The sequence below is a fragment of the Microcaecilia unicolor genome, chromosome 1 (genome assembly GCF_901765095.1).
Source record: "Microcaecilia unicolor chromosome 1, aMicUni1.1, whole genome shotgun sequence".
NCBI lineage: Eukaryota > Metazoa > Chordata > Amphibia > Gymnophiona > Siphonopidae > Microcaecilia > Microcaecilia unicolor.
This window is the reverse complement of record NC_044031.1, coordinates 592,191,216-592,216,533: the sequence shown is the minus strand read 5'-3', so window position 1 is coordinate 592,216,533 and position 25,318 is coordinate 592,191,216. Positions and strand designations below refer to the sequence as shown.

At 44.4% G+C, this 25,318-nt stretch overlaps 1 protein-coding gene across 2 annotated transcripts in view; it reads left to right on the top strand.

Moving 5' to 3' along the window:
* The first annotated feature begins 3,833 nt into the window (after window positions 1-3,833).
* Window positions 3,834-25,318, top strand: part of TMEM71 (transmembrane protein 71) — an 86,024-nt gene continuing 64,539 nt past the window's right edge. For both annotated transcript variants that reach the window (XM_030219321.1, XM_030219312.1), the window contains exons 1-3: window positions 3,834-4,057; window positions 11,160-11,239; window positions 12,785-12,848. In XM_030219321.1, coding sequence (XP_030075181.1) covers window positions 11,194-11,239; window positions 12,785-12,848 — 110 coding nt within the window. In that variant the 5' untranslated portion in view covers window positions 3,834-4,057; window positions 11,160-11,193. The remainder of the gene's footprint in view (window positions 4,058-11,159; window positions 11,240-12,784; window positions 12,849-25,318) is intronic.

Sequence of the window (25,318 nt, the reverse complement as noted above, 5' to 3'; positions counted from 1 at the left end):
TGGACGTTTTTCAGCTGAGCGTTTGTTTTTTTTAGCGATAATGGAAACTAAAAACGCCCGGCTCAAAAACATCCTAATCTGAGCCATTTGGTCATGGGAGGGGCCACGATTCGTAGTACACTCGCCCCCCCCCTGACATGCCAGGACACCAACTGGGCACCCTAGAGGTCGGTGCGGTGGACTTCAGACAACGCTCCCACATGCATATCTCCCTTACCACGGGTGCTGAGCACCCAACCCCCTCCCCCAAAACCCACTACCATAGCTCTTAGGGGTGAAGGGGGCACCTACATGTGGGTACAGTGGGTTTTGGAGGCCTCCCATTTACCAGCACAAGTGTTACAGGTAGGGGAGATGGGCCTGGGTCCACCTGGCTGAAGTGTACTGCGGTACCCACTAAAAGTGTTCCAGGGACCTGCATACATACAGGCCTCTAGGACTTGTTGCTGCTATATAACATTGGCACACCAGTTGACACCTGAAGACTAATCTCTCTGAAAACGTCCTTTATTGGAATAAGCACGCTTACTCACAGTTAACTGCAGATCAGAGGTTGTGCCCCACTGGCAACGAGTCTCCCTGGTACTGAGATTAGCAGTAGGTCCGAGCTGGCAGAATGCTGTACAATGCCCTCTTTCAGCCATATTCAAGGTAAGAACTAAGTTCTCTAACGTGGCTAACATGTGAAAGGGATCTAAAACTGGCTTACAAAAATGGCCACTACCTCATGGACTACCGGAACCAAAACAGGGCACACTCTGACCCAGTAAGCAGAGGGAAAAGCACCATGGGAGTAGAGCCTACCAACTACCAACATCGTGAGCATGTGGCACAAGCTAGTGAAATTATGGAGCCCAATACCCTACACCCACCACAATGCATTGCTGATGTGACTCTGCAGTGCCCTTAACAGAAAAGGTGTCACACTCACCCGAGAGCCACATCAGAACCAGGGAAAGGCTGTCAGAGGATAGAACACATTCTGCTGTCATGGAGGTGGGTACGGCATTTGAGGCTGGCATACAGGCTGGAAAAAAAGTTTGTAAAGTGGGGGTTTTTTGGTGGGAGGGGGTTAGTGACCACTGGGGGAGTCCGGGGAGGTCATCCCCAATTCCCTCCAGTGGTCATCTGGTCAGTTGGGGCACTTTTTTGGGACTTGTTTGTGAAAAAAGGGTCCAAAAAAAGTGACCCAAAATCGCGGTAAAAACACCTTTTTTTTGATTATCAGCTAAAGACACCCATCTCTCCGCGGCTGATAACCACACCCCAGTTCCGCCTTCACCACGCCTCTGACACGCCCCGTCAACTTTACCCGTTTCTGTGACGGATTGCAGTTGGAAACGCCCAAAATCGGCTTTCGATTATACCGATTTGGGCGCCCACGGGAGAAAGACGCCCATCTCCCGATTTGGGTCGCAATATAGGCGTTTTTCTCTTTTGATTATAAGCTGGATAATGTACCAGGATATGGTGGTCAACAATCTATGATTATCCCAAAATCTGCAGCCTGGAACTGGGTAACTTGCCATCTCTGGGCAGAGAGACCTTTCATGGGTTTGAGGGAATTTTTAAAGGGGGTGGGGATTTGAGTTGGGATAGAAAAGCTTGCAAATGAATCAGTTTTAACATATTTAAAGGTCTTGCAGAGGTAGGAAGAGGTAATGGAGGAGCAGCCTAGTGGTTAAAGCACCAAGCTCACATCCAGGGAAGCCCAGTTCAACTTCTGCTGCTGCTTCCTGTGATCTTGAGTAAATCACTTAACTTTCCATTGTCTCAGGTTCAAAAACTTAGATTGCAAGCCCCCTGGTGACAGATAAATACCTATTGTACTGGTTCTCAACCCAGTGCTCAGAGAACACCCAGCCTGTTGGGTTTTCATGCTATCCATCATGAATATGCATGAGAGATTTGTATATCAAGAAAACAGTGCTTGTAGATCTATCTTACACACATTCATTGTGGATTGCCTGAAAGCCTGACTGGCCAGTTGAGAAACACTGACCTAGTGTTCCTACATGTAACTCACCTTGAGCTACTACTGAAAAAGGTGTGAGCTAGCTCCAAACAAATAAATGTCAAGGGTTTTTCATTAACCTTACAGCTTCTTTAAATTATGGCAGCCCCCTATATAATGGGCCACCATCATGCATTGACGTGGCTGGTAGTGTGGGATATTCCTGGCAATGGCAACAAAAATGAATTGCAAAAGTTTGCAACATGCCACCATTAGCTTGACTTTCATCGACAAGGGTGGCGAGGCAAAACTGAACCTGGAAGGGAAAGGAGTCCCTGCCAAAGAGGAACAGCGCACAAAGGAAGGCTGGTGGCTATACTATTTTGATGCCATTAAACAGACATTTGGATATGGTGCACGATTATTTTAATGCCTGGCATTCAAACTTTTTTTTTTTTTTTTACACCCAGTTTAAAACAACCTATCCCTGTTGTGTGGACTGAAATTTATTTAAGTTGTATGCATTTTTAATTCTGATGCCTAGGCTGAGGTGGGACCCAAAAACTGGACTGCACCCTGAAATTCATGAGCAGGATGAGACTCTCACCATTGGCCACTATTAACCAGCTGCCCCCGGCTCAGCAGCAAGGGACTTGAAGGCAGATTTGTTCAGTCTGACATACTGTCGAATAAAATACCTTGAAAAGAAAAGAAAAGAAGCTACTAACCGAATGAAAATACAAGTCAGTACATCATCATCTTAAGCTGTGGACATGGATGAACATTTGGAGAAATTCAGGTGAGGTGATGGCATTTTTTCTCATGCTGGATGGATTTGGGAATATCCAGTTCTTTCCCATGGAGATTTGTTACTGAACACAATTTATTGCTGAATTCCAAAATTCCCAGAAGAGATGTTGCCGCCTCACCCAAATCAACTTGAATGGACTCCCCTGCATCCATGAAAATGTAGTCCTCACCCAGGCAAATCCTGGCCTGAATGGGCCAGTCCGTTCAGGTTGACCTTGGTGACTGCGCAGTCTTAGGTGATATAAGCATTAGCTGGGATCAACAAAAATTCCCTTCTCAATTTTAGTCAATTTACGGAAGCTTTAGATCATTTATTTTTTTTTTTTTTTTTGGGGGGGGGGGGGGGGAATTAATAACAAATCTCCCATTTTAAGAAGGATGACATTCAGTTTGGATAAATTAGTTAAAGAACCTTGAGTCTCACAAAATGAAAGCATTAGTTACCAAAGTTAATATACTTTTATCGGTAAGTTTCATTTGGGAAAATTTTTATGTTCTCAATAATTTTTTTTAAAAATGGCTTCTTTTGCTGAAAAATGAGCTATTTTCTGCTTAGCTGAAGATACTTGAGCAAACTGATTGGCTGCAACCAGGAGTGGAGGAGTGGCCTAGTGGTTAGGGTGGTGGACTTTGATCCTGGGGAACTAAGGAACTGAGTTTGATTTCCACTTCAGGCACAGGCAGCTCCTTGTGACTCTGGGCAAGTCACTTAACCCTCCATTGCCCCTTGTAAGCCGCATTGAGCCTGCCATGAGTGGGAAAGCACGGGGTACAAATGTAACAAAAATTATAATTAACATTTATTCATAAGACCCTAGTATATAAAGGTTATCAAGTTTTCATTTCTTTAAAGAGTTAAATTATCATTTAAATAGATAAAGCTCTGTATGGCTATCATATCTTTTTGCTTCTAAGTGGCTGCAAGTCTGATCAGAGAGTCACTGTAAGAGGAAATGTGACCTCATCCTGTCTCCATGCCTTTGATTGCTGGGGCTGTTTTTGAAAGCAAACAAGACCAGTTTAGAAACAAAAGTGCCTTTCTCAAGACCTCAGAGTTGAAGGAGGAAATTGCACAAAGAATGAACATCTCACTCTGCAAAAGAGAAGGAACTTCTGTTGCCAGGTTTTCAGGTGGAAAGCTGTGAAACATATTACAGTTGTCGGGCTTTGCTCATCTTCAGGATAACTGGACAGCTGGATCTCTCCATCCACAATCTTGCAAGGAGCTTTCCATAGGAGTGAACACTTGTCACTTGCCCTGGACTGAAGAGAACAGCGTTGCATAAGTATCACGTATGCAAATATAATTCTCATTGGCTGTTTTGTATTCAACTTCTTTGCTTTTCAGGCTGCAAAACTCTGGAGAATTCTTCCAACTCAATTTAGGGCTATTTCTGACTACAGAAAATTTAGAAAAGTTTTTTAAAAACCTTTCTTTTTCAAAAATGTGTTTTACTTTAGCAGATTCAGGTGGATGTATTAATTGAATTGTGTACTTTGGTTGTGATTCCTAGGTCTTTGTCCACAGTTCTTATAAATTGTAATCCACATTTAATTTGATTTTTAGGCATATGTGGAATAGAAGAATAAATGCTATTCTATGCTATGCTGATAGAATGCATCTCCTGATTGCATCAGACGTTATTTGTGATATATGTGGTAATCCATTAATGAAAATGTTTGCAAATGAATGCACTGAGAATAATGCAATAGGGTTCTTTTGCCAGACTTCAGAGTTCAATTTATTTCTGCATATTTGCAGGAAAATGAACTAGAAAGCAGAAACAATACTAGCGTTTTATTCTAATTTATCAATGGAGAGCACAGATCTAGGTTTCAAATCTGAGGAATGTTATATATTGCAGGATTAGCCCCTGCATGTTTTTGGTTAACACTGTCACAGTAAATAGGATTTTTTGACAAATGTAAAATTTTATTCTTGTAAAAAACAAAAATCATTTAGTACCAGGCCCTTAGTACAAGAACTTATCCTGAAAAGGTAATATAAATGTATTGAATATATAATAAAACATCACAACAGCTGATGCATTTGTGTTTACATTTGTGGGTGTGTCATAATCCCAGACTACAAAGCAGTGAATATTCAACATCCTGTAGGCAGAAAGCTATAAAGAGCACAGTGAAACTGAACTTTTAAGAACTGCAGGTATTTCATATCAACTAACTTAGTGTCAAGGAAAAAACGAAAACCATTTAGAGAGTTGGAAGGCCTAGTAGTTAGTCATTACGAGGGACAATTCTGTGACATAGAGAGAATAAGTTCTACCTCCATTTAATACTTGAATATAATGGATCATGTAAAATGGTGCATAACCTTATAGGGGCCCTTGTACTAAGTTGTGGTAAGCACTAACCTGTGCTTACTGCAGGCTAAAAAGGACTATCGTGGGGCCTACTCAGAAGCATAGTGGAAGTACAGAGTCAAGTGAGCAAAGAACTACTCAAAATGGACTTGCGAGATATGAGGAAAGGTTTCTGCCTCTTTGGAGACCAGGCTTGCACATATGGAAGGTGATTTCCAATGTGAAGAATGCGAGCCAGAGGATTTGGATGTGTCTGTCAAACATCCATTGAAGATTATTGCTTGGGTTTGCGTGACAGCAAGTCGTGTTGAGACATCTACAAATCATCAACAGCATGGTAAATGCTAAGGAATAGTAACATGGTAACATAGTAGATGACGACAGAGAAAGACCTGTATGGTCCATCCAGTCTACCCACAAGATAAACTCATATGTGCTACTTTATGTGTATACCTGATCTTGATTTGTATCTGCCATTTTCAGGGCACAGACCATAGAAGTGTGCCTAGCACTAGCCCTGCCTCCCAACCACTAGCCCCGCCCCGGCTCTGCCACCCAATCTCCACTAAGCTTCTGAGGATCCATCCTTCTGAACAGGATTCCTTTATGTTTATCCCACGCATGTTTGAATTCCGTTACCGTTTTCATCTCTACCATCTCCTGCGGGAGGGCATTCCAAGTATCCACCACTCTCTCCGTGAAAAAATACTTCCTGACATTTTTCTTGTGTGCCCCCCTTCAATCTTATTTCATGTCCTCTAGTTCTACCACCTTCCCATCTATGGAAAAGGTTTGTTTGCGGATTAATACCTTTCAAATATTTGAACATCTGTATCATATCACCCCTGTTTCTTCTTTCCTCCAGGGTATACATGTTCAGGTCAGCAATTCTCTCCTCATATGTCTTGTAATGCAAATCCCATACCATTTTTGTAACTTTTCTTTGCACCGCTTCAATTCTTTTTACATCCTTAGCAAGATACGGCCTCCCAAACTGAACACAATACTCCAGGTGGGGCCTCACCAATGACTTATACAGGGGCATCAACACCCCCTTTCTTCTGCTGGTCACACCTAGCTCTATACAGCCTAACAACCTTCGAGCTACGGCCACTGCCTTGCCACACTGTGTTGTTGCCTTCAGATCCTCAGATACTATCACCCCAAGATCTCTCTCCCCGTCTGTACATTTCAGACTCTCACCGCCTAACACATACGTCTTCCGTGGATTTCTACTCCCTAAGTGCATCACTTTGCATTTCTTTGCATTGAATTTTAATTGCCAAACCTTAGACCATTTTTCTAGATTCTGCAGATCCTTTTTCATGTTTTCCACTCCCTCCTGGGTGTCCACTCTGTTACAAATCTTAGTATCATCCGCAAAAAGGCAAACTTTACCTTCTAACCCTTCGGCAATGTCACTCACAAATATATTGAACAGAATCGGCCCCAGCACCACCGATCCCTGAGGCACTCCACTACTCACCTTTCCCTCATCCGAGCGAATTCCATTAACCACCACCCTCTGGCGTCTGTCCGTCAACCAGTTCCTAATCCAATTCACCACGTCGGGTCCTATCTTCAGCCTGTCAAGTTTATTCAAGAGCCTCCTGTGGGGAACTGTGTCAAAAGCTTTGCCGAACAGTGGCGTTCCTAGGCTGCCTGACACCCGGGGCGGATCGCCGATGCGCCCCTCACCAGGTGCAGCGCCCCCCCCCCCCCCCCCGGCAAAATTATACCCTCCCCCCCGGGTGCATTTTTACCTGCTGGGAGGGGTGCCGCGCGCCTGTTGGCCGAGTCCGCTCATTCGCTTCCTACTGCTCCCTCTGCCCCGGAACAGGAAGTAACCTGTTCCGTGCAGAGGGAGCAGCAGGGAGGGAACTAGCGGACTCGGCCAACAGGCGCGCAGCACCCCCCCCAGCGGCGTGCACCCGGGGCGGACCTCCCCCCCTTAGTACGCCACTGTTGCCGAAATCTAAGTAGATTATGTCTATAGCACGTCCATGATTTAATTCTCTGGTCACCCAGTCAAAAATACATCAAGATACTGAAGATGTGCATGATTCCATCAGAGGAGAAACTTTTTCCAGGTGACTACATATCCCAGGATGACAATGCCCATGCCATCAAGCAAAAGCAGTAGTTGACAGAAGAAGTCCAAAAAGATATCTACCCTCAATTGGTCAACCCAGTCACCAGACTGGAATCCAATCAAGAACTTGTGGCATGAAAAAAATCACCGGAAATACCCAAGTAGCATTCTGTATCAAAAGAGCTGACAGGGCACTTAATGCAGTCTGAAATCCAGTGCCTATCACCATCTTCTAAGGTTGGTCCATTCAATGCCAGGACATTGTACGGCAGACTGACCTACCAAATGCTAAGGGGTCCTTTTACAAAGACATGCTGGAAAATGGCGTGCAGTAGTGTATGTGCGGGTTTTGGGCGCACGTTGATCCATTTTTCAGCACCCCTGGAAAAAGGGCCTTTTAAAAATTTTTGGCGAAAATGGACGTGCGGCAAAATGAAAATTGCCGCGCATCCATTTTGGGTCTGAGACCTTACCACCAGCCATTGACCTAGCAGTAAAGATTCACGTACTAACAGGGCGGTAATGACCTACGCACGCCAAATGCCATTTGGCGTGCGTCCGTTCCCTGCGTCTGAAAATAAAAAAATATTTTTCAGACGTGTATATCGGACACACACCAAAAATGAAATTACTGCAAGAGCCACGTGGTAACTCCATTTTGGCACGCATTGGGCTCGCGTAGACGCTTACGTGGCTTAGTAAGAAGGCCCCTAAATAAATACACACAAATGGCCATTTTCTTGCCATATTTTAAAGTATAAGATACCTTTATTTTAATTGTATAATGTTACAGACACAACATCCAAATAGCAGATGAGCCACACTGAAATTACAATGTATAGAGATCTGTAGCTGTGTTTTACACTGTTTCACGTATGTAACATGCTGTTACGACGGAAATAGCATTACAGAATCATTGTGCAGGAAGTCATAAAAAATGACAACACTAAGAGCCTCTTTTATCAAACCGTGCTAGTGGTTGCCGTGTGGCAATGCCAACGGAGCCCATGCAAGGTGATTGGGCTTTGTAAGCATTGCCGCACCGGTAACTGCTAGTGCGGCTTGATAAATGAGGCCCTAAGAGAAGCATTTTTGATAAGTTGTCCAAGTCCAAATTGGGACATTTTGCTCATATATCAGAATTTACATTTATAAGTTTTTTATATAGGTACCCTGTTGTAATGTAACACCCCCTCCCCCCCCCCCCCACACACCCCAACAATGTGGCCCTGCCATATCATCATTTTTGTTTTTCTTTTCTGCTTTTTCCAACTAGAGAGCTAAACACCTGTTACTGCTCACAGTGAGGCTGCTTATACAAGTAGTAATAGTAATAAGTTGGTTGTGGTGGTAGCATTCATGGGCCTTGGAGGAGGGAGGGTAGAGAGTCGCTGTCATACAACACTGCCACCTGCTGGCTCAGTTCAAGGCCCACAGTTGCTGATTTCTGGAAGGGGCTCCTGATACACAGCACCCAGCTAAGGACTGCCACCATAGCATTCGGGCTGGGTATGTTGGGAGTTGATATAAAATGAGGGCAAGATTCCAGGATAATTGTGAATGAATGTTCCTAGTGTTGGAGGAGGAGGAAAGTGCCTGGCCCAAAACAGCAAGCAAATAACCCTCTTTGCTTTATTTGAGAATACAAAATTCTTTTTTTCTTGGCTACTACTACTAAAGCTGCTTCAATATGGAATTCTTTGCCATTGTCAATTTCGAATAATAACTGATAATCTAAAGTTTTGTAAAAGTATAAAAACTTGGCTAGTTAGGAAAAAATTGTTTTAGCTTTATGGATTTTGCTTCTAGATTTTTGTTCTTGATCACTGTAATCCGCATTGAACTTCACAGATATTTGCGTAATAAAAGTAAAGTGTAACATAACATAACATAATTGACTGTTTTTTGGCTAGTATACCACGCCATACTTTGTATTGTTGTTTGAATATTTTTACTGCTATAATTGCCTATTACTCATGTTTGATTTATTCTTATTGTACACCGCCTTGAGTGAATTCCTTCAAAAAGGCGATAAATAAATCTTAATAATAAATAAATAAATAAATTCATGTTAAAAAAATGGCTTAGTGCCAATTTCAAACAGGAAAAAGTCTGGGTTTCCCTTTTGGAAATGGCTCAAAGATGATGTTTGCACAGAAGACGTCTAAAAAGAAGAGCCATTTTTCAAACTGAAACATCCAACTTATAAACACCCCCCAAAACAGAGAATGAGAACATCTGTCTGGCATCTTCTTGAGAGAAATGGCCACACGGATGTTCCTGCAGATCAGAGGAGTGGCCTAGTAACCAGTGCAGTGGACTAATAGTATCCAGATACAATTCCCACCATAACTCTTATTTTGCGCTGAGTCCTCCAGGAACAGATTAAAATGTACTGTACCTAACTGTATACTATTACAATTGATTTCCACCCTGCAGGATTCTCCTATATTTGGGTACAGTTGGTAATTTGGTGGTTTTAGAGGGCTCACGATTTTTGCCACAAATAGACTAGTTAGAGTGGGATTTTGGACCTGGATCCCCTTCTTCACGGTCCACTGAACTGACTACTAGGCTACTCCTAGGAGCTGTTTACTGTCATAGTGCCTGGTATCCCCTTTCAGTTTCGCTTCTTAAGGGAGTGGGAGGGTAACAGCATCAACTGGGGGATTATGTAAGAGCCATGTCTTAATCCCTCCAGTGGTCAGCTGGCCAATCAGAGCACCTTTTTGTTACTTGGAAAAGATTGAAACAGATCTAAATAGAAACATCCTTCTTTTTTGACTTGAACGTGTTTTCCTGTTCCATTATCACTGAAAGAAGCCCTAATTTTGGGCCTGCCCTAGTCCCGCCCAAAACATGCCTCCAACATGCCCCTTTGCGATTTGGATGAAGTCCGTTCTGACTTCTTGAAAATCATGATTTAGACGTTTTTGGCAGATGAACTTTTTTGGTCATTTTGAGACATCTAGGTGTTTCAAAAATGAGTGCCTAAATAAGCACAAATTTAAAAAAATGGAAATAGAAATGAAACGAATGCCTACGATACTGAAACTCCACATTGCTAACAACAGATTCCAGACTTTTGTACACCTCTGTAATTTTCTTTAGAAAACATGAGCGCAAGATGCAGAGAACGCTCATACATCAAGGCACAACCACTGACAGCCCTAATGCCGATATAAATGCTCAAACCTAGAAGTATGTCCTTATTACAACTAAACTAACAGAGGCGCTTTCATAGGATCATCAGACCAGCGTACTAGCCTCTATAATGGCTAAGAATTATTATGAGCCAAGCATTTTTAAAGAGGCAGTATCGCAATCCTCATCAATCCCAATTTTTTAATTTTTACTTATTTTTTCATTATAGCATTTGTTTTATATAATTTATCCTAGTTTTTCCATAATTATTATTATCTTTACATTCCAGGTTAATACTTAGCTATTCAGCCACTCCCTTCACTACTTAAATTGTATGTATGCATATATATTACTACAAACCTAGAAGTATGCATGAATTTGCAGAAATTATATTATTTAATAATTCAGGCACATAAATTTGCACTGTGCCCATGTTCTGGCCAAAATCCACCCATGTGCAAAGTACACACATCACAGGATGACACATACTTTTCCCCCTTCTTTCCGCATAAAACTAAGCAGCTCCTTATAGAATTACCCCCAAAAAGGTATCAACCTGCAAACATAATTGTTTGAATTTACAAAACAGAAAGAATGGAGGTAATAGAAAATAGAATGCCATTGCTTCTGCAAGAATTCCTCCCAGTCTGGTTAGGTTAGAGATCAGCTCTACAGTAACTGAACACGTCACAGGTTTCATCCACACTCTGGTGCGGCAACTAGATAGCGTAGAAAGAGGGACAGTTAAGAAATGTGCTGTAGTACAATTAATAAATACTGTTCACTTTTTTAAATTCATAGTTGATGACTGTGGTATTGCTTTTATATTTTATAGATACTCTTTTAGGCTGCATAAGGAGCATCCCAAGATGTATCAACTGTTACAACTTACATCAACACCGCTGGGAAGAAAATGTACGTTCACATGTACGCGCAACCATATATTCAATGGTTCAGCATTGTGAGGAGCTTAATAATTATTTTAGTTTCTCTAATTATACATGCATAATATATATTCCAGCTGAGATTCAAAATGATTTAACTGGCCACAAAAGGCTGCTGACTGGTTAAATTGCTTGTTTGCGACAGCTATCCAGTCATTTTCAGCAGCACTTAACTGGTTATCAACTTAGAACATTAGAACATAAGAGTAGCCATACTGGGCCAGACCAATGGTCCATCTAGCCCAGTATCCTGTTTTCCAAACAGTGGCCAAGCCAGGTCACAAGTACCTGGCAGACACCCAATTAGCAGCAACATTCCATGCTACGAATCCCAGGATAAGCAGTTGCCTCTCCATGTCTGTCTCAATAGCAGACTATGGACTTTTCCTCCAGGAATTTGTCCAATCCTTTTTTAAACCCAGATACACTAACCGCTGTTACCAAATCCTCTGGCAAAGAGTTCCAGAGCTTAACTATTTGTTGAGTGAAAAAATATTTCATCCTATTTGTTTTAAAAATATTTCCATGTAACTTCATTGAGTGTCCCCTAGTCTTTGTACTTTGGAACGAGTAAAAAAAAATCTTGTTACTTCTACTCGTTCTACACCACTCAGGATTTTGTAGACCTCAGTCATATTTCCCCTCATCCATTTCTTTTCCAAGCTGAAGAGCCCTAACCTCTTTAGCCTTTTCTCATACAAGAGTTCCGTCCCCTTTATCATTTTGATCACTCTTCTTTAAACTTTTTCTAAGTCCGCTATATCTTTTTTGAGATACGGCGAACAGAACAGAATGCAATACTCAAGGTGTGGTCACACCATGGAGCGATACAGAGGCATTATAGTATTTTCAATCTTATTTACCATCCCTTTCCTAATAATTCCTACCATCCTGTTTGCTTTATTGGCCGCTGAATACTTATTTTTGCCTTCCTTTAAATTGTCTACATAATTTTGTTTATTTAAAGCCGAGGGAGTAGGAGAAACCCACATTTAGGGGCCCTTTTACTAAAGGGTGTTAAAGTCAAGTATGCACTTAGCGCATATAAAAACAGACTATTGGAAAACATGTTAAAGCGTTTTTTGGTATTTTGCATGTTTGTGTGTGCTAAGTGTGTGTTAACTATTTTTTTAAAATGAGCATGTCATGGGCAGAGAATGGGCATGTAAGCAATAAACAGCCTGCGCATTCAAATTAACGTGTATGAACTGGCTAATTCTGAGTTATCATGGGAGCACTTACCTCCTCCTCAATAGGAGGCGGTAAGTGCTTTTGTGTTAATTTTTTCAAGTCTCATGCACTAATGGAAAATTTTCAAAATTAAAAATAAAAAGCCCTAAATACTACCACATTGAATCTGGGTTTAGCACATGGGAAAGTCCCGCGTTAAGATATGCTAAGCCCAGATTCTAATGCCCTATATTAAAAAGCCCATTAGGCACTAAACACCATTCATTGTATGTAAGCAAGCCTGTAGTTTATCTCCTCCTTAATTATCTGCTCTGTGTCTCAACAGATTCCTCACTGTTACACAGAGAGACTGAATGTAATACATCATCTTCTGAACGTTCTTTTTCAAGGTACAGATTCCAAATTGTACATAAGCTCTGTCATGTCATAATGTAACCACTAAATATTTGTTTTTCAATTGATCTTCAAATAGGGGCCCTTTTACTAAGCTAAGTAAGTGCTTTAGGAATACACATCTCTGGCGTCTTGGTATTTTGCACAGTACAGGAGGAAAATCATTTCTCTTTCTCTGTCTTCAGCAGAGCCCAGCCTGGTTCCATTTCCATATGGTGATTGATTCACCAACTGGCTCCAGATTTTTAAGATGACTGATCCATCTCTGGAGTTATCCCATTACTTGCTTGGATTTGTAACTTTGTTTTTATAGGAGATCAAAGCTACCATTAGGTAGAACCAAGACTAGATAAACCTGCTTGGAAAACCTGGAGCCAGTTGACAATCTTGTTTGGTGAGGGTTTGTCTGTTTTCTGTATTTATGACACATGCAACTACCTTAATTTGTTTCACTTACTATGTTTTATTGCAAAAAGTAATGTATGGTAAGTTCAAAGGCTGCATGCCAAATGTTGGGGGCATGTCATCTGCAGTGACCACATAGAAAAGTTCTTTACGGCACAATTGACAGCACATAGTAAATACCACACACGAACTGTAATATGCAGTGCATGCAGAGCTGGCCCAAGGATATCTGATGCCCTAGCCATGCTCCCCATCACCCCACCCCAGGAGTGCTTCAAGTCCTTATCTCTTCCTACCTGTCATGTCCCCTACCTCAACGCAAGTGGCATCCTCGGGCTGCGCAGGGTCCCGTCGACACGTGCACTTGACTGGCACAGCCCTGAGCCATGTGTGTGTAGTTCTTCTCTGGCTGCAGGCTCCTTGATTGCTTTGCTTCCATGCACCTGGCTCTGCTCTCTCTCTGCCTGGCTTCCCTTGCTTCTCTGCTATTGGTCTTCCGGTTCCTCCTTCCCCTGCTCTTGTCCTATGGCTGTGCCCCTTCTCCCTGCTGATGTCAGACGCCAGCACTTTATCAGCTGAGATCTCTCTAGACTCCTTGCTTTGGCTTCTACTTTGGTAGGTGTTAAGTGCTCAGTAGTGTGCTTCTTCTCTACTTTGTTCTTCGTTACTGACTCTGCCTGTACCTGGATTACTCTCTTGTGTCTGCTGCCTGCCTACTGACCTTGCCTGTACCTGGATTACTCTTGTGTCTGCTGCCTGCCTACTGACTCTGCCTGTACCTGGATTATTCTCGTGCCTACTGCCTGCCTACTGACCTTGCCTGTACCTGGATTACTCTCGTGTCTGCTGCCTGCCTCCTGACCTTGCCTGTACCTGGATTACTCTCGTGTCTGCTGCCTGCCTACTGACTCTGCCTGTACCTGGATTACTCTCTTGTGTCTGCTGCCTGTCTACTGACTCTGCCTGTACCTGGATTACTCTCTTGACCTGCTGCCTGACTCTGCCTGTACCTGGATCACTCTCTTGCCTGCTGCCTGTCTGGCTGTCACGTTCATCACCCCGCTTCCTGCTCCATCTCATAAGCCCTGCAGGCCGCTCGCACCTAGGGGCTCAACCTCTGGGGAGCGGTGGTCAGCGCTGGTGAAACCCGGGGTTGTCCGGCTGCCAAGCAGAACCTGGTCTGAGTACCGGGCATAGCAGCGCTCTACTTGGTACAAGAACTCACAAGTCTGACACTACCCTCCCCATAGTGCAGCATCTTCCACTCTCCTCTTTCTCTCCCAACCCCCTCCCCATTGCCCAACATCTCCACTTCCTTTCTCTGTCTCTTATAATCCAGCATCTCCTCTTTCTGTCCCTATCCCTCCCCTATAGCCTAACATCTGCATTTCCTCTCCCTACTTCCCCTATGTGGATAGCATCTCCACTTTCTTACCCCCCACCTTCCCATTTGTTCACCATCCAGCATCTCTCCCTCTTTCTCTTCTCCTCCTCAGCTTGTGTTGTTGCTGCCACTGCCTTCTGTCTTCTGGGGCTGAAGGGACAAGTGATTCAGTGCTAGTGCAGGGCCTTTAACCACAGGCCAATGCTTGAGTACTGCTGCACCCTCTCCACTCCCCACCCAAGCAGGACTTCCTGTTGGGAAGAAGGAGCAGGATGCAGCAGCACTCAAATGCTGGCCTTTGGTTAAAGACCTTGAGCTGGCACTGAATCTGCTCATACCTTTGGCCCAGGAAATATAGAGGACAGTGGTGATGGCAGCAACAGGGGAAGGAAAAGGGGAAGAGAAGAAATGCTGCACTCCTGCTCACTGCCACCCCTCAAATGTTGTCAGATCTGTCTGTCTAAGATGGACACACTTCGGAGAGCTCCAGGGACACAGCCGGATCAAAAACATCCAGCGATATCCAGGGACTTCCAGACACTGCCCTAAAGGTAGACAAGACAGCCATTCAGGGCTCCTATCAATGTGCATTTGAAGAACAGAGGGTGAAACAACTCCCACACCAAAGCCTCATGACCTTGATGTACCAAGACAAAACTCACAGCTATTGAGTCCTGACACGGCTTCCCAGCTCAGGATCCTCTCCACACCAAACCAGATACGTTTGAGGCAGAAGAACAGAGGGAGCTGCAACTTCACATAGCAAACCCCTCATGGCCCGAACACACTCAGGCCCTACCAAACATCTTATTCCGACATGGTGGATCCTCAATGTGGCCCCCTCCTACCTTAGGGCTCCCCAAAAACAAAATCTGTGCCCCATATCCCCCATTCAGAGAAATACTTATTAGAGGGGGCTGTGCAAATCGGACATTTCTAAAGGGCAGAGGCAATGTTAGAGACTCATGCTAGTAGCGGTCAAACACACTGAAACATATGTGTTGACACCTGTGTCGACCAATTGCGCCACCAGTGAAAACTGAGAGAACATCTAAAAGTACAAACATTTCAAAAACAAGGGATCTCTACTCTCCACAACAAATGCAAGTGCATGCCACCCTAATTTGAATGAGAGAAGCACACTGACTGCACCAAAACACACCCAAAGTCCAGGACAACGGTACGAAGCAGACTCAGTAATTTAATTGTGCTCCCATTCATAACTTTGGAATAAACCAAACTTAAAATCAGGTGCAAAGGTGCCTGGGTGCTACCATTCTTTCAAGTCTCTCACCAACAAGGGAAACCTGCCTGTCCCTGGAGGGCCTTTTCAGCAACATCGCTCCCACTGAATTAAAAAAAAAAAAAACCTCATGAGCAGCAGGCCAGAGAAAAACACTAAAGTCCCCTCAGCGGGAGAGCAGGATTTGACAATCCTGCAGCAAAATCCAGGGACAACTAAAAGCCACATAAAAGAACACAAATGCCAGTAAGGTCAGCCCATACGTTACTGCATGCAAAAACAAGATACTACCCCAAGCACCAATAAAATCCTAGAGGAAATGGCAATATACAATGCATAGCCCACATCCCTACAAACTAAAAAGGCGTTAACTGGTCCAGTCTCATCCACTGTAGCAAGATAAACCAGAAGACCAGAGAAATCAAAAGCACACACACCCACAAAAGGAATTCTCACCAGCTTCTCAAATACAATCAGACGAAAACACTACAAAAAACAACTAGAGAACTAAAATAAATACCTTCCCCATTTCCCTAGGCTACTTCTTAAGTTCTTTGCTTAACATTCAAATCAATATTTGGTTTAAATTCCGAGGGTTTGATTGATTTGTTGGTGTTTCCATCTATGGACAGATAAGGTTTTTCTTCTCTAAAAACAATCCGGTTTAAATCTATTATTGAGGTTTCTTTTCCTTTTTATGGGGCCAGAGTATGGAATAAATTGCCTCTTAACTTGAAGTTTGTACCTCCTTATTTTTCTTTTAGGAAAATGCTTAAAATGTATTTGTTCAATCAACAACTCTGACTTATTTAAGAATTTTTGTTTTTAAATTTAATTTTTGTTTTATCATGTTTTTATAAGTATTGTTATGTGGTTTCTAGACTGTGAATTCTTCCTTATTATTGGAGCTTTTGTTACTTATTGTAAACTGCTGTGAATCCTTTTAGAAAACTATGACCTCATCAGAGACTTCATGTCAGAAAACAACTATGATTTAGCATGTATAGTAGAAACATGGCTATCCAAAGAAGATGTAATGATTCAACAACTAATCTGTCCCCCCAAACTACCTATTACTCTCTGCATACAGAACCAAAAAAAGAGGGGAAAGGGTATCAATAATTTACTGCTCTTCACTGCACATAACACAAATAGACACTATAAATGACAAAGGACTAGAAGAGATACTACTAAATGTACAGACAAACCCAGACACAAGGCTATACAATTCTAGTAATATACTGACCCCTGGGGCCACGGAAGCTAGTAGCAGATGACCTTCAATCATTTATAATACAACTAGCCGTTAAGCCCGTAAAAACGGGCGGGTATTGGAATGTTTTTTTTCCCCAAGGCCCCCCTCCCGTTGCAGCTGCAAAGCCCCTGCCATCCTCCTTCCCTGCCAGCTCCAAGGCCCCCTCTGTCCCTCCCTCCCAGCTCCAAGGCTCCAGTCCTCCCCCCTTCCCAGCTGCAAGGCCCCCTGCCCTCCCTCCCTCCCAGTTCCAAGGCCCTCCCCCCCAGCTCCCAAGGCCCCCTTCCCTCCCTCCCAGTTCCAAGGCCCCCTGCTCTCCCTCACAACTGTAAGGGGCCCCATTCCCTCACAACTGTAAGGGCCCCCCTGCCCTCCCTCCCAGCTCCAAGGCTCCAGTCCTCCCCCCTTCCCAGCTGCAAGGCCCCCTGCCTGCCCGCCCTCCCTCCCAGTTCCAAGGCCCCAGGCCCTCCCCCCAGCTCCCAAGGCCCCCTGCCCTCCCTCCCTCCCAGTTCCAAGGCCCCAGGCCCTCCCCCCCAGCTCCCAAGGCCCCCTGCCCTCCCGCCCTCCCAGTTCCAAGGCCCCCTGCTCTCCCTCACAACTGTAACAGCCCCCCTGCCCTCCAGCTCCAAGGCTCCAGTCCTCCCCCCTTCTCAGCTGCAAGGCCCCCCGCCCTCCCTCCCTCCCAGTTCCAAGGCCCCAGGCCCCCCCAGCTCCCTCCCTCCCAGTTCCAAGGCCCCCTGCTCTCCCTCACAACTGTAAGGGCCCCCCTGCCCTCCCTCCCAGCTCCAAGGCTCCAGTCCTCCCCCCTTCCCAGCTGCAAGTCCCCCCGCCCTCCCTCCCACCCAGTTCCAAGGCCCCAGGCCCCCCCAGCTCCCAAGGCCCCCCCAGCTCCCAAGGCCCCCTTCCCTCCCTCCCAGTTCCAAGGCCCAGGCCCCCCCAGCTCCCCAGGCCCCCTTCCTTCCCTCCCTCCCAGCTCCAAGGCCCCCCTCCTTCTGAGACGTCCCATGTCCCCTCCCCCCCCAAGGTAGCCGCTACCGCCCCCCCCCCCACGCCGGAGTCGCCACCACCCCCCCCTTCACCCGGCCCGGGCCCTCTCTTCGTTATTCAACTTACAGCAGCGCCGAAACAGCAGCAAGCAGTAGCTCCCGTTGGCCTTCCTTCACTGCCTGTGCCTCGCCCTCGTGTGACGTCACGTCGGCGAGGGCGGGGCACAGGCAGGGAAGGAAGGCCGACGGGAGCTGAAGCTGAGCTGCTTGCTGCTGTTTCGGCGCTGCTGTAAGTTCAATAACGAAGAGAGGGCCCGGGCCGGGTGAAGGGGGGTGGTGGCGACTCCGGGGGTGGGGGGGCGGTAGCGGCTACCTTGGGGGGGGGGGAGCGGTAGCGACGTCAGCGGTTCCCTCCCTCCCCTTCAGCGCAGTTTCCCTCTCTGTCCCGCCCCCCTTCCCCGTCATCACGTCTTGACGCGGGGGCGGGACAGAGGGAAGTCTCTACTGCGCATTTGCAGGTGAGTCGGTCACTTGCCATTTATAGGTTTGATGCCTCACATCTCACCCAATAGTCATAATTGTAGGGGATTTCAACCTACACCTTGAAGATAATTGCCAAGATGCTCAATCACTAGTCCGTTTCCTAACTGATCTTGACTGAAAAATAATAAATGAAGGAATTTTCCTCAACAAATTGGTTGTGATGCCGTGCTCACACCAATACATCTTTTCAACTCGGTACGGAACACATGGAAAGCCTCCACCATTATCTGGTCAGACCACAAATTACAAGAATGTTGCCTACCTGCTCAACCCAGTACACAAACCAAAGGACACAGAGAAAAAAATACTTGCTAGAGGTAAAATAGATGGCAACAAGCTCTGGGAAGATGTTACATCAAAAATACAGCACAACCCATACTTCACACCAAAAGGCCTGCTCACCAACTGGAACTTAGCAGTACAAACCACACTAGAAAAAATAGCTCTGCTAACAGAAAAGAAAATTTTAAGGACAGCCATCAGCTCCTGGTATACAAAGGAACTGCTTCTGCAAAAGAAATCTTATAGACAACTGGAATGCACCTGACTGAAAATCAGGGATAGCCAAAGCAAAAAACTGTGGAGATCCCAAATAGCAATATACAATGAAATGATCAGAACAGAAAAAAAAAGAAGTACTACTCTCAGAAGGTCCAAGAAAACAGCAACTCATCACACACTCTCTTCCATCTTGTAAAGACCGTATCAAAACCGCCACAAAAAGCGGTGAAAAGTAATCAAAGTGCAGACAACTACGCTACACATGTCAAGAAAAGGTAGAAAAGCTGTTAACATCTATCCCAAAGCCATCAAAACAGCAGACGAGAGCTGAACCTGCTATGGAACAGGGCTACCCTGGAGACCACACCTAGAATTCCTTCAAAGAAGTAGAACCTGAAGAATTCTCATGCACCCTAGCCAAGCCAGGCAAGGCTACTAAAACTTGCATCTCAAATAATAAAAATGCACCTAAAGACCCTTGTCAAGAGATTACTGAAATCAGGGGAATTCCCTAAACAGAAAGAAGATATCTTACTCTCTCCACTCAGAAAAGAGGAATCATTTCATGACACACTTCCCAACAATTACTGCGCAGTACCAAACATACCCACTATTACCAAAATCACAGAAGCTATTGTAGCCACCCAATTCCAGGTACTACAGCACAACCTACTGGATCCCATGCAATCAGGATTCCATCTCTCATTCAGCATGGAAACAGTTTTGGAAAAACCGATCTCAGAATTGCACTTACTTCTCGATAAAGACCACCAGGCATAATGCAGCTAGATCTATCAGCAGCTTTTGACCTGGTAAACACAACACACTACTAATCATGCTGGATGAAGTAGGTATCAGGGGAGCAGTCCTAATGTGTTTTTCAGGTTCTTACAATACAGATCTAGCCAGGTCAAATGGCAACATGCCTTATTCATACCCTGGAAAATGCAATATGGAGTACCACAAGGATCCCCTCTATCCCCTATTCTTTTAAACTTCTACCTAAGAGGCACAGGGGAAATCCTGAACCCTCTCACAATTAAATATTTCTCTTATGCGGATAACATTGTCCTATTATTCCCAGATCGAGACTTGGCTACACCGTACCCACTGATGAACACGATAGACAAGACTAACATATTGTGGGTAGGTGTCAGGCTTACTGTGAAACCACTGGGTTAGTGAGCCCTTGGACCCCTGCCAAGGAGCGGCAGCGGCAGGAGAATCACCCAACACACAAGATAAGGCAAACCTCTGACAGAAAACCACTGGACTTTACCTGCACTTGACTGCCCTTCCTCAGGAGTTGAGCCCCTGGGTGCAGGCGGCCGGCAGGACTTACCAGACAGGGCAGGAACAGGATACCAACAAGGAGACAAGCCGGGTCCTGGGCAGGCAACAGACAGTAGCATAAACCAAGAGATAAGCCAGGTCTTGGACAGGCAGCAGACAGTAGAATAAACCAGGAGATAAGCAGGGCCAAAGCTGAAACCGGAAAATAGCACAGATGCACTGCAACAACTCTCGCCGAGGGAAACTCCTCTGAGGACCTCTGTTGCAAAGTAAACTAGAAAGCATCCAGGTGGTTAATGAAGGCAAAGTACAAGGGAGGTCACCAGGTATGGGTACTGCTTAGTTCCAAAAACTCCCAAGACAGTCCGGAGGGCTGGAAGATCCGGACCGAACCGCAGTACCTTCTGGAACATGGGAAACAGCCAGCAGTCAATCCATAGCAGCCACCAGGTCTAGCCACCAGGTGGCGAGATGAATGAGAGCATGAAACATGGGCCAAATCATAACAGTAGGAAATCCATCAGCCAAACCACCTTCAACCCCCTCCCCCCCCAACTAGCAGGAACCATTGTTCCCTTCAAGATAGAGATCAAGCTATTCGGAATTTGGATAGACTCTCAATTAACAATCCAGCTTATAATCGAAAGTGATCGCTGGCCATCTTCCGACACAAATCGGGAGATGGCCGGCGATTTCTTAAAAGCGGCGAAATCGGTATAATCGAAAGCGGCATTTTTGACATCGCCGCTTTCCTGTCGCTTCGCCGGCAAAAGTTCAAGGGGGTGTGTCGGTAGATTAGCGAAGGCGGGACATGGGCGGGCATGGGCGTGGCTACCAGATGACAGGCTTTCGCCGATAATGGGGAAAAAAAAGCGTAGTTAAGCAGTATTTCGCCGGCTTTACTTGGTCCTTTTATTTTCACGACCAAGCCTCAAAAGGTGCCCCAACTGACCAGATGACCACTGGAGGGAATGGGGGATGACCTCCCCATACTCCCCCAGTGGTCACCAACCCCCTTCCATACTAAAAAAATAAAACTAAAAACCTTTTTTGCCAGCCTGTATGCCAGCCTCAAATGCCGTACCCACCTCCATGACAGCAGAATGTGTTGTATCCTCCGACAGCCTTTCCCTGGTTGTGATGTGGCTCTCGGGTGAGTGTGACACCTTTTCTGTTAGGTGCCCTGCAGAGTCACATTAGCAATGCATTTTGGTGGGTGTAGGGTACTGGGCTCTACTCCCATGGTGCTTTCCCCCCCCCTGCTAACTGGGTCAGAATGTGCCCTGTTTTGTTTCCTGTTGTAGTCCATGCGGTAGTGGCCATTTTTGTAAGCCAGTTTTAGTTCCCTTTCCTGTGTTACCCACGTTAGAGAACGTAGTTCTTACCATGAATGGTGCTGAAAGAGGGCATTGTACACCATTGTGCCAGCTCTGACCTACTGCTAATCTTAGTACCAGGGGACTCTTTGCAAGTGGGTCACAACCTCTGATCTGCAGTTAACTGTGAGTAAACGTGCTTATTTCAAGAAAGGACTTTTTCAGAGAGATTAGTCTTCAGGTGTGAACTGGTGTACCAAAGTTATACAGCAGCAATAAGTCCTAGAGGCTGTACGCAGGTCCCTGGAGCAATTTTAGTGGGTGCAGTACATTTGTGGGTAGTGGGTTGGGGGGCTCAGCTCCCAAAGTAAGGGAGCTATGCACGTGGGAGCTTTTCTGAAGTCCACCGCAGTGACCCCTAGGGAGCCTGGTTGGTGTCCTGGCATGTCAGGGGGGCCAGTGCACTAAAAATGCTGGCTCCTCCCACGGCCAAATGCCTTGAATTTGGCTGGGGTTTGAGATGGCCGACATAACTTTCCATTATCGCTGAAAAACAAACCCGGCCATCTCAAACCTGGCGAACTCCACGGCATTTGGCCGGGCTAAACTGTATTATCGAAAAAAAAAGATGGCCGGCCATCTTTTTTGATAATACGGTTCCGGCCAGCTATAGCACCGCCGCCAACATAGATCGCCGGCGATCTATTTGGCCGGTGACGTTCGATTATGCCCCTCAATGACAACTCAAATTAACACAGTCATATGGAAATATTACCACCACTCATGATGTATTATAAGCCACATTGAGCCTGCAAAGAGGTGGGAAAATGTGGGATACAAATGCAATAAATAAATAAATAAATGTTTCTTCAGACTTAAATTACTTTGATACATCAAACACTTGTTACATCCAAACCATTTCCAAACAGTGGTACAGGCCATGGTTCTTACAACCTTGGATTACTGCAACATCATTCACCTAGGATTATCAGACAAATCACTCAGACAACTCCAGATTGTAGAAAGTGCTGCCACAAAACTAATAGGTGGGAAATGGCATGTCCATGCTACCCCATTCCTCACACAACTACAGTGGCTCCCAATTAAAGCCGGAGTAGAATTCAAACTCCTGATGTTAATTTACAAAAGAATTCATGGCTGTCTACCAGAATACTTACAAAAACACATACAATTACACAAAACCAAGAGAGCCCTCAGATCCTCACTAGACATTAGGCTTTCACCATCTAACCACCAAACCTGCCGACTGAAAAAAGCTTCAAACACTACTCTGGTGGGAAAAGGGGCTGCATTATGGAACTCCCTGAGCCCAGAGATCAGATTTATAATGGATTACCTACGTATGTTTTCGCAAACTATTAAAATCTTGGCTGTTTCAGAAATACTATGGAACACAAACCACCCAAAATCACTAGATCTTTTATGACCATGCCATACAGTTAGTGCTAACCTGACTACCTTATAAAAAAAAAAAACAGTCTAAAAGAGACTCCCTGTCCTGTTTAGAGGCAATAAGCCATAAGTTTATCTGGTAGAAAACGTGTTTAAAACTGTCATGTTTAGAGGCAATAGAGCCATAACTTCATTCTAGCTGAAAACCTGTTTGAACCCTAACGACATGTTTATCAAATTGTTGATCCTTTCAATCTGTTCTAATTTAACAAACACTCTGTTCACATGATTTTAAATTATGTTCCTGTTTCAAAAATGTATTCCACATGGCTTCGTATGTAATCCGCCTAGAGCTTTACAGTTAAGCGGACTATAAATGCCAAAATTAAATTAAATTAAAAAGAAACTATATATTAATGCCTCAAAAATTCAAAATATGAAATATGTATATGTGTTGATAGTGTATAACAATGTATCAGGCAGCACAAAAAAAACCTCACATTCTCCTAAGTCCTTTTAAATGGTAAAATTGCAACAGAAGCCTGTCTCATAGAGCTCAACATATCAAATGGATCCTGTTTAGGTTGCCTAAAGTTGGACTTGTAATTTTGGGCTCAGATCGAAGATCATTATGCAAACCAATTGGTTAAATTAGCATCAACAAGTGCTAATTGTCTGTTCAATCGTAAAGCGCTGTGTATGACTGGTAGCGCTATAGAAATGATTTATAGTAGTAGTAGTAATTGGCAGTCGGTGCCAGGCAAAATGGTAGAAACTATTATAAAGAACAAAATTACAGAGCATATTCAAAAGCATGGATTATTGAGCCAAAGCCAACATGGATTTGGTAAAGGGAAATCTTGCCTCACCAATCTATTACATTTCTTTGAAGGGGTGAACAAACATGTGGATAAAGGTGAGCAGGTTGATATTGTGTATCTGGATTTTCAGAAGGAGTTTGACAAAGTACCTCATGAAAGAATCCAGAGGAAATTGGAGAGTCATGGGATAGGAGGTAGTGTCCTATTGTGGATTAAAAACTGGTTAAAAGATAGAAAACAGAGAGTGGGGTTAAATGGTCAGTATTCTCAGTGGAGAAAGGTAGTTAGTGGGGTTCCCCAGGGGTCTGTGTTGGGACCGCTGTTTTTTAACATATTTATAAATGACCTAGAGATGGGAGTAACTAGTGAGGTAATTACATTTGCTGACAACACAAAGTTATTCAAAGTAGTTAAATCGTGGGAGGATTGTGAAAAATTAGAAGAGGACCTTAAGAGACTGGGAGACTGGGCGTCTAAATGGCAGATGACGTTTAATGTGAGCAAGTGCAAAGTGATGCATGTGGGAAAGAGGAACCTGAATTATAGCTATGACATGCAAGGTTCCACGTTAGGAGTCACTGACCAAGAAAGGGATGTAGGTGTCATCGTTGATGATATGTTGAAACCTTCTGCTCAGTGTGTATCGCTCCATGGTGCGACCGCACTTCGAATATTGTATTCAATTTTGGTCGCCGCATCTCAAAAAAGATATAGTGGAATTAGAAAAGGTACAGAGAAGAGTGGCGAAAATGATAAAGGGGATGGGACAATTTCCCTATGAGAAAAGGCTAAAGCAGCTGGGGCTCTTCAGCTTGGAGAAAAGACGGCTAAGGGGAGATATGATAGAGGTCTATAAAATAATGAGTGGAGTTGAACAGGTAGACATGAATCACTTGTTTACTATTTACAAAAATACTAGAACTAGGGGGCACAAAATGAAACTACAAAGTAGTACATTTAAAACAAATCAGAGAAAATATTTCTTCACTCAACGTGTAATTAAACTCTGGAATTAATTGCCACAGAATATGGTAAAAGCAGTTAGCTAGTGAGGTTTATAAAAGGGTTGGGTAACTTCCTAGAAGAAAAGTCCATGAGCCATTATTAAGAAGGGGAAAATCCACTGCTTAACTCTAGGATGAGCAGCATAAAATGTATTGTACAATTTTGGGATCTTGCCAGGTACTTGTACCTGGATTGGCCACTGTTGGAAACAGGATGCTGGGTATGATGAACCTTCAGTCTGTCCCAGTATAGCAACACTTATGTACTGATTCTTAGTTGCAAGCCAAGGCAGCGCAGCAGCCAT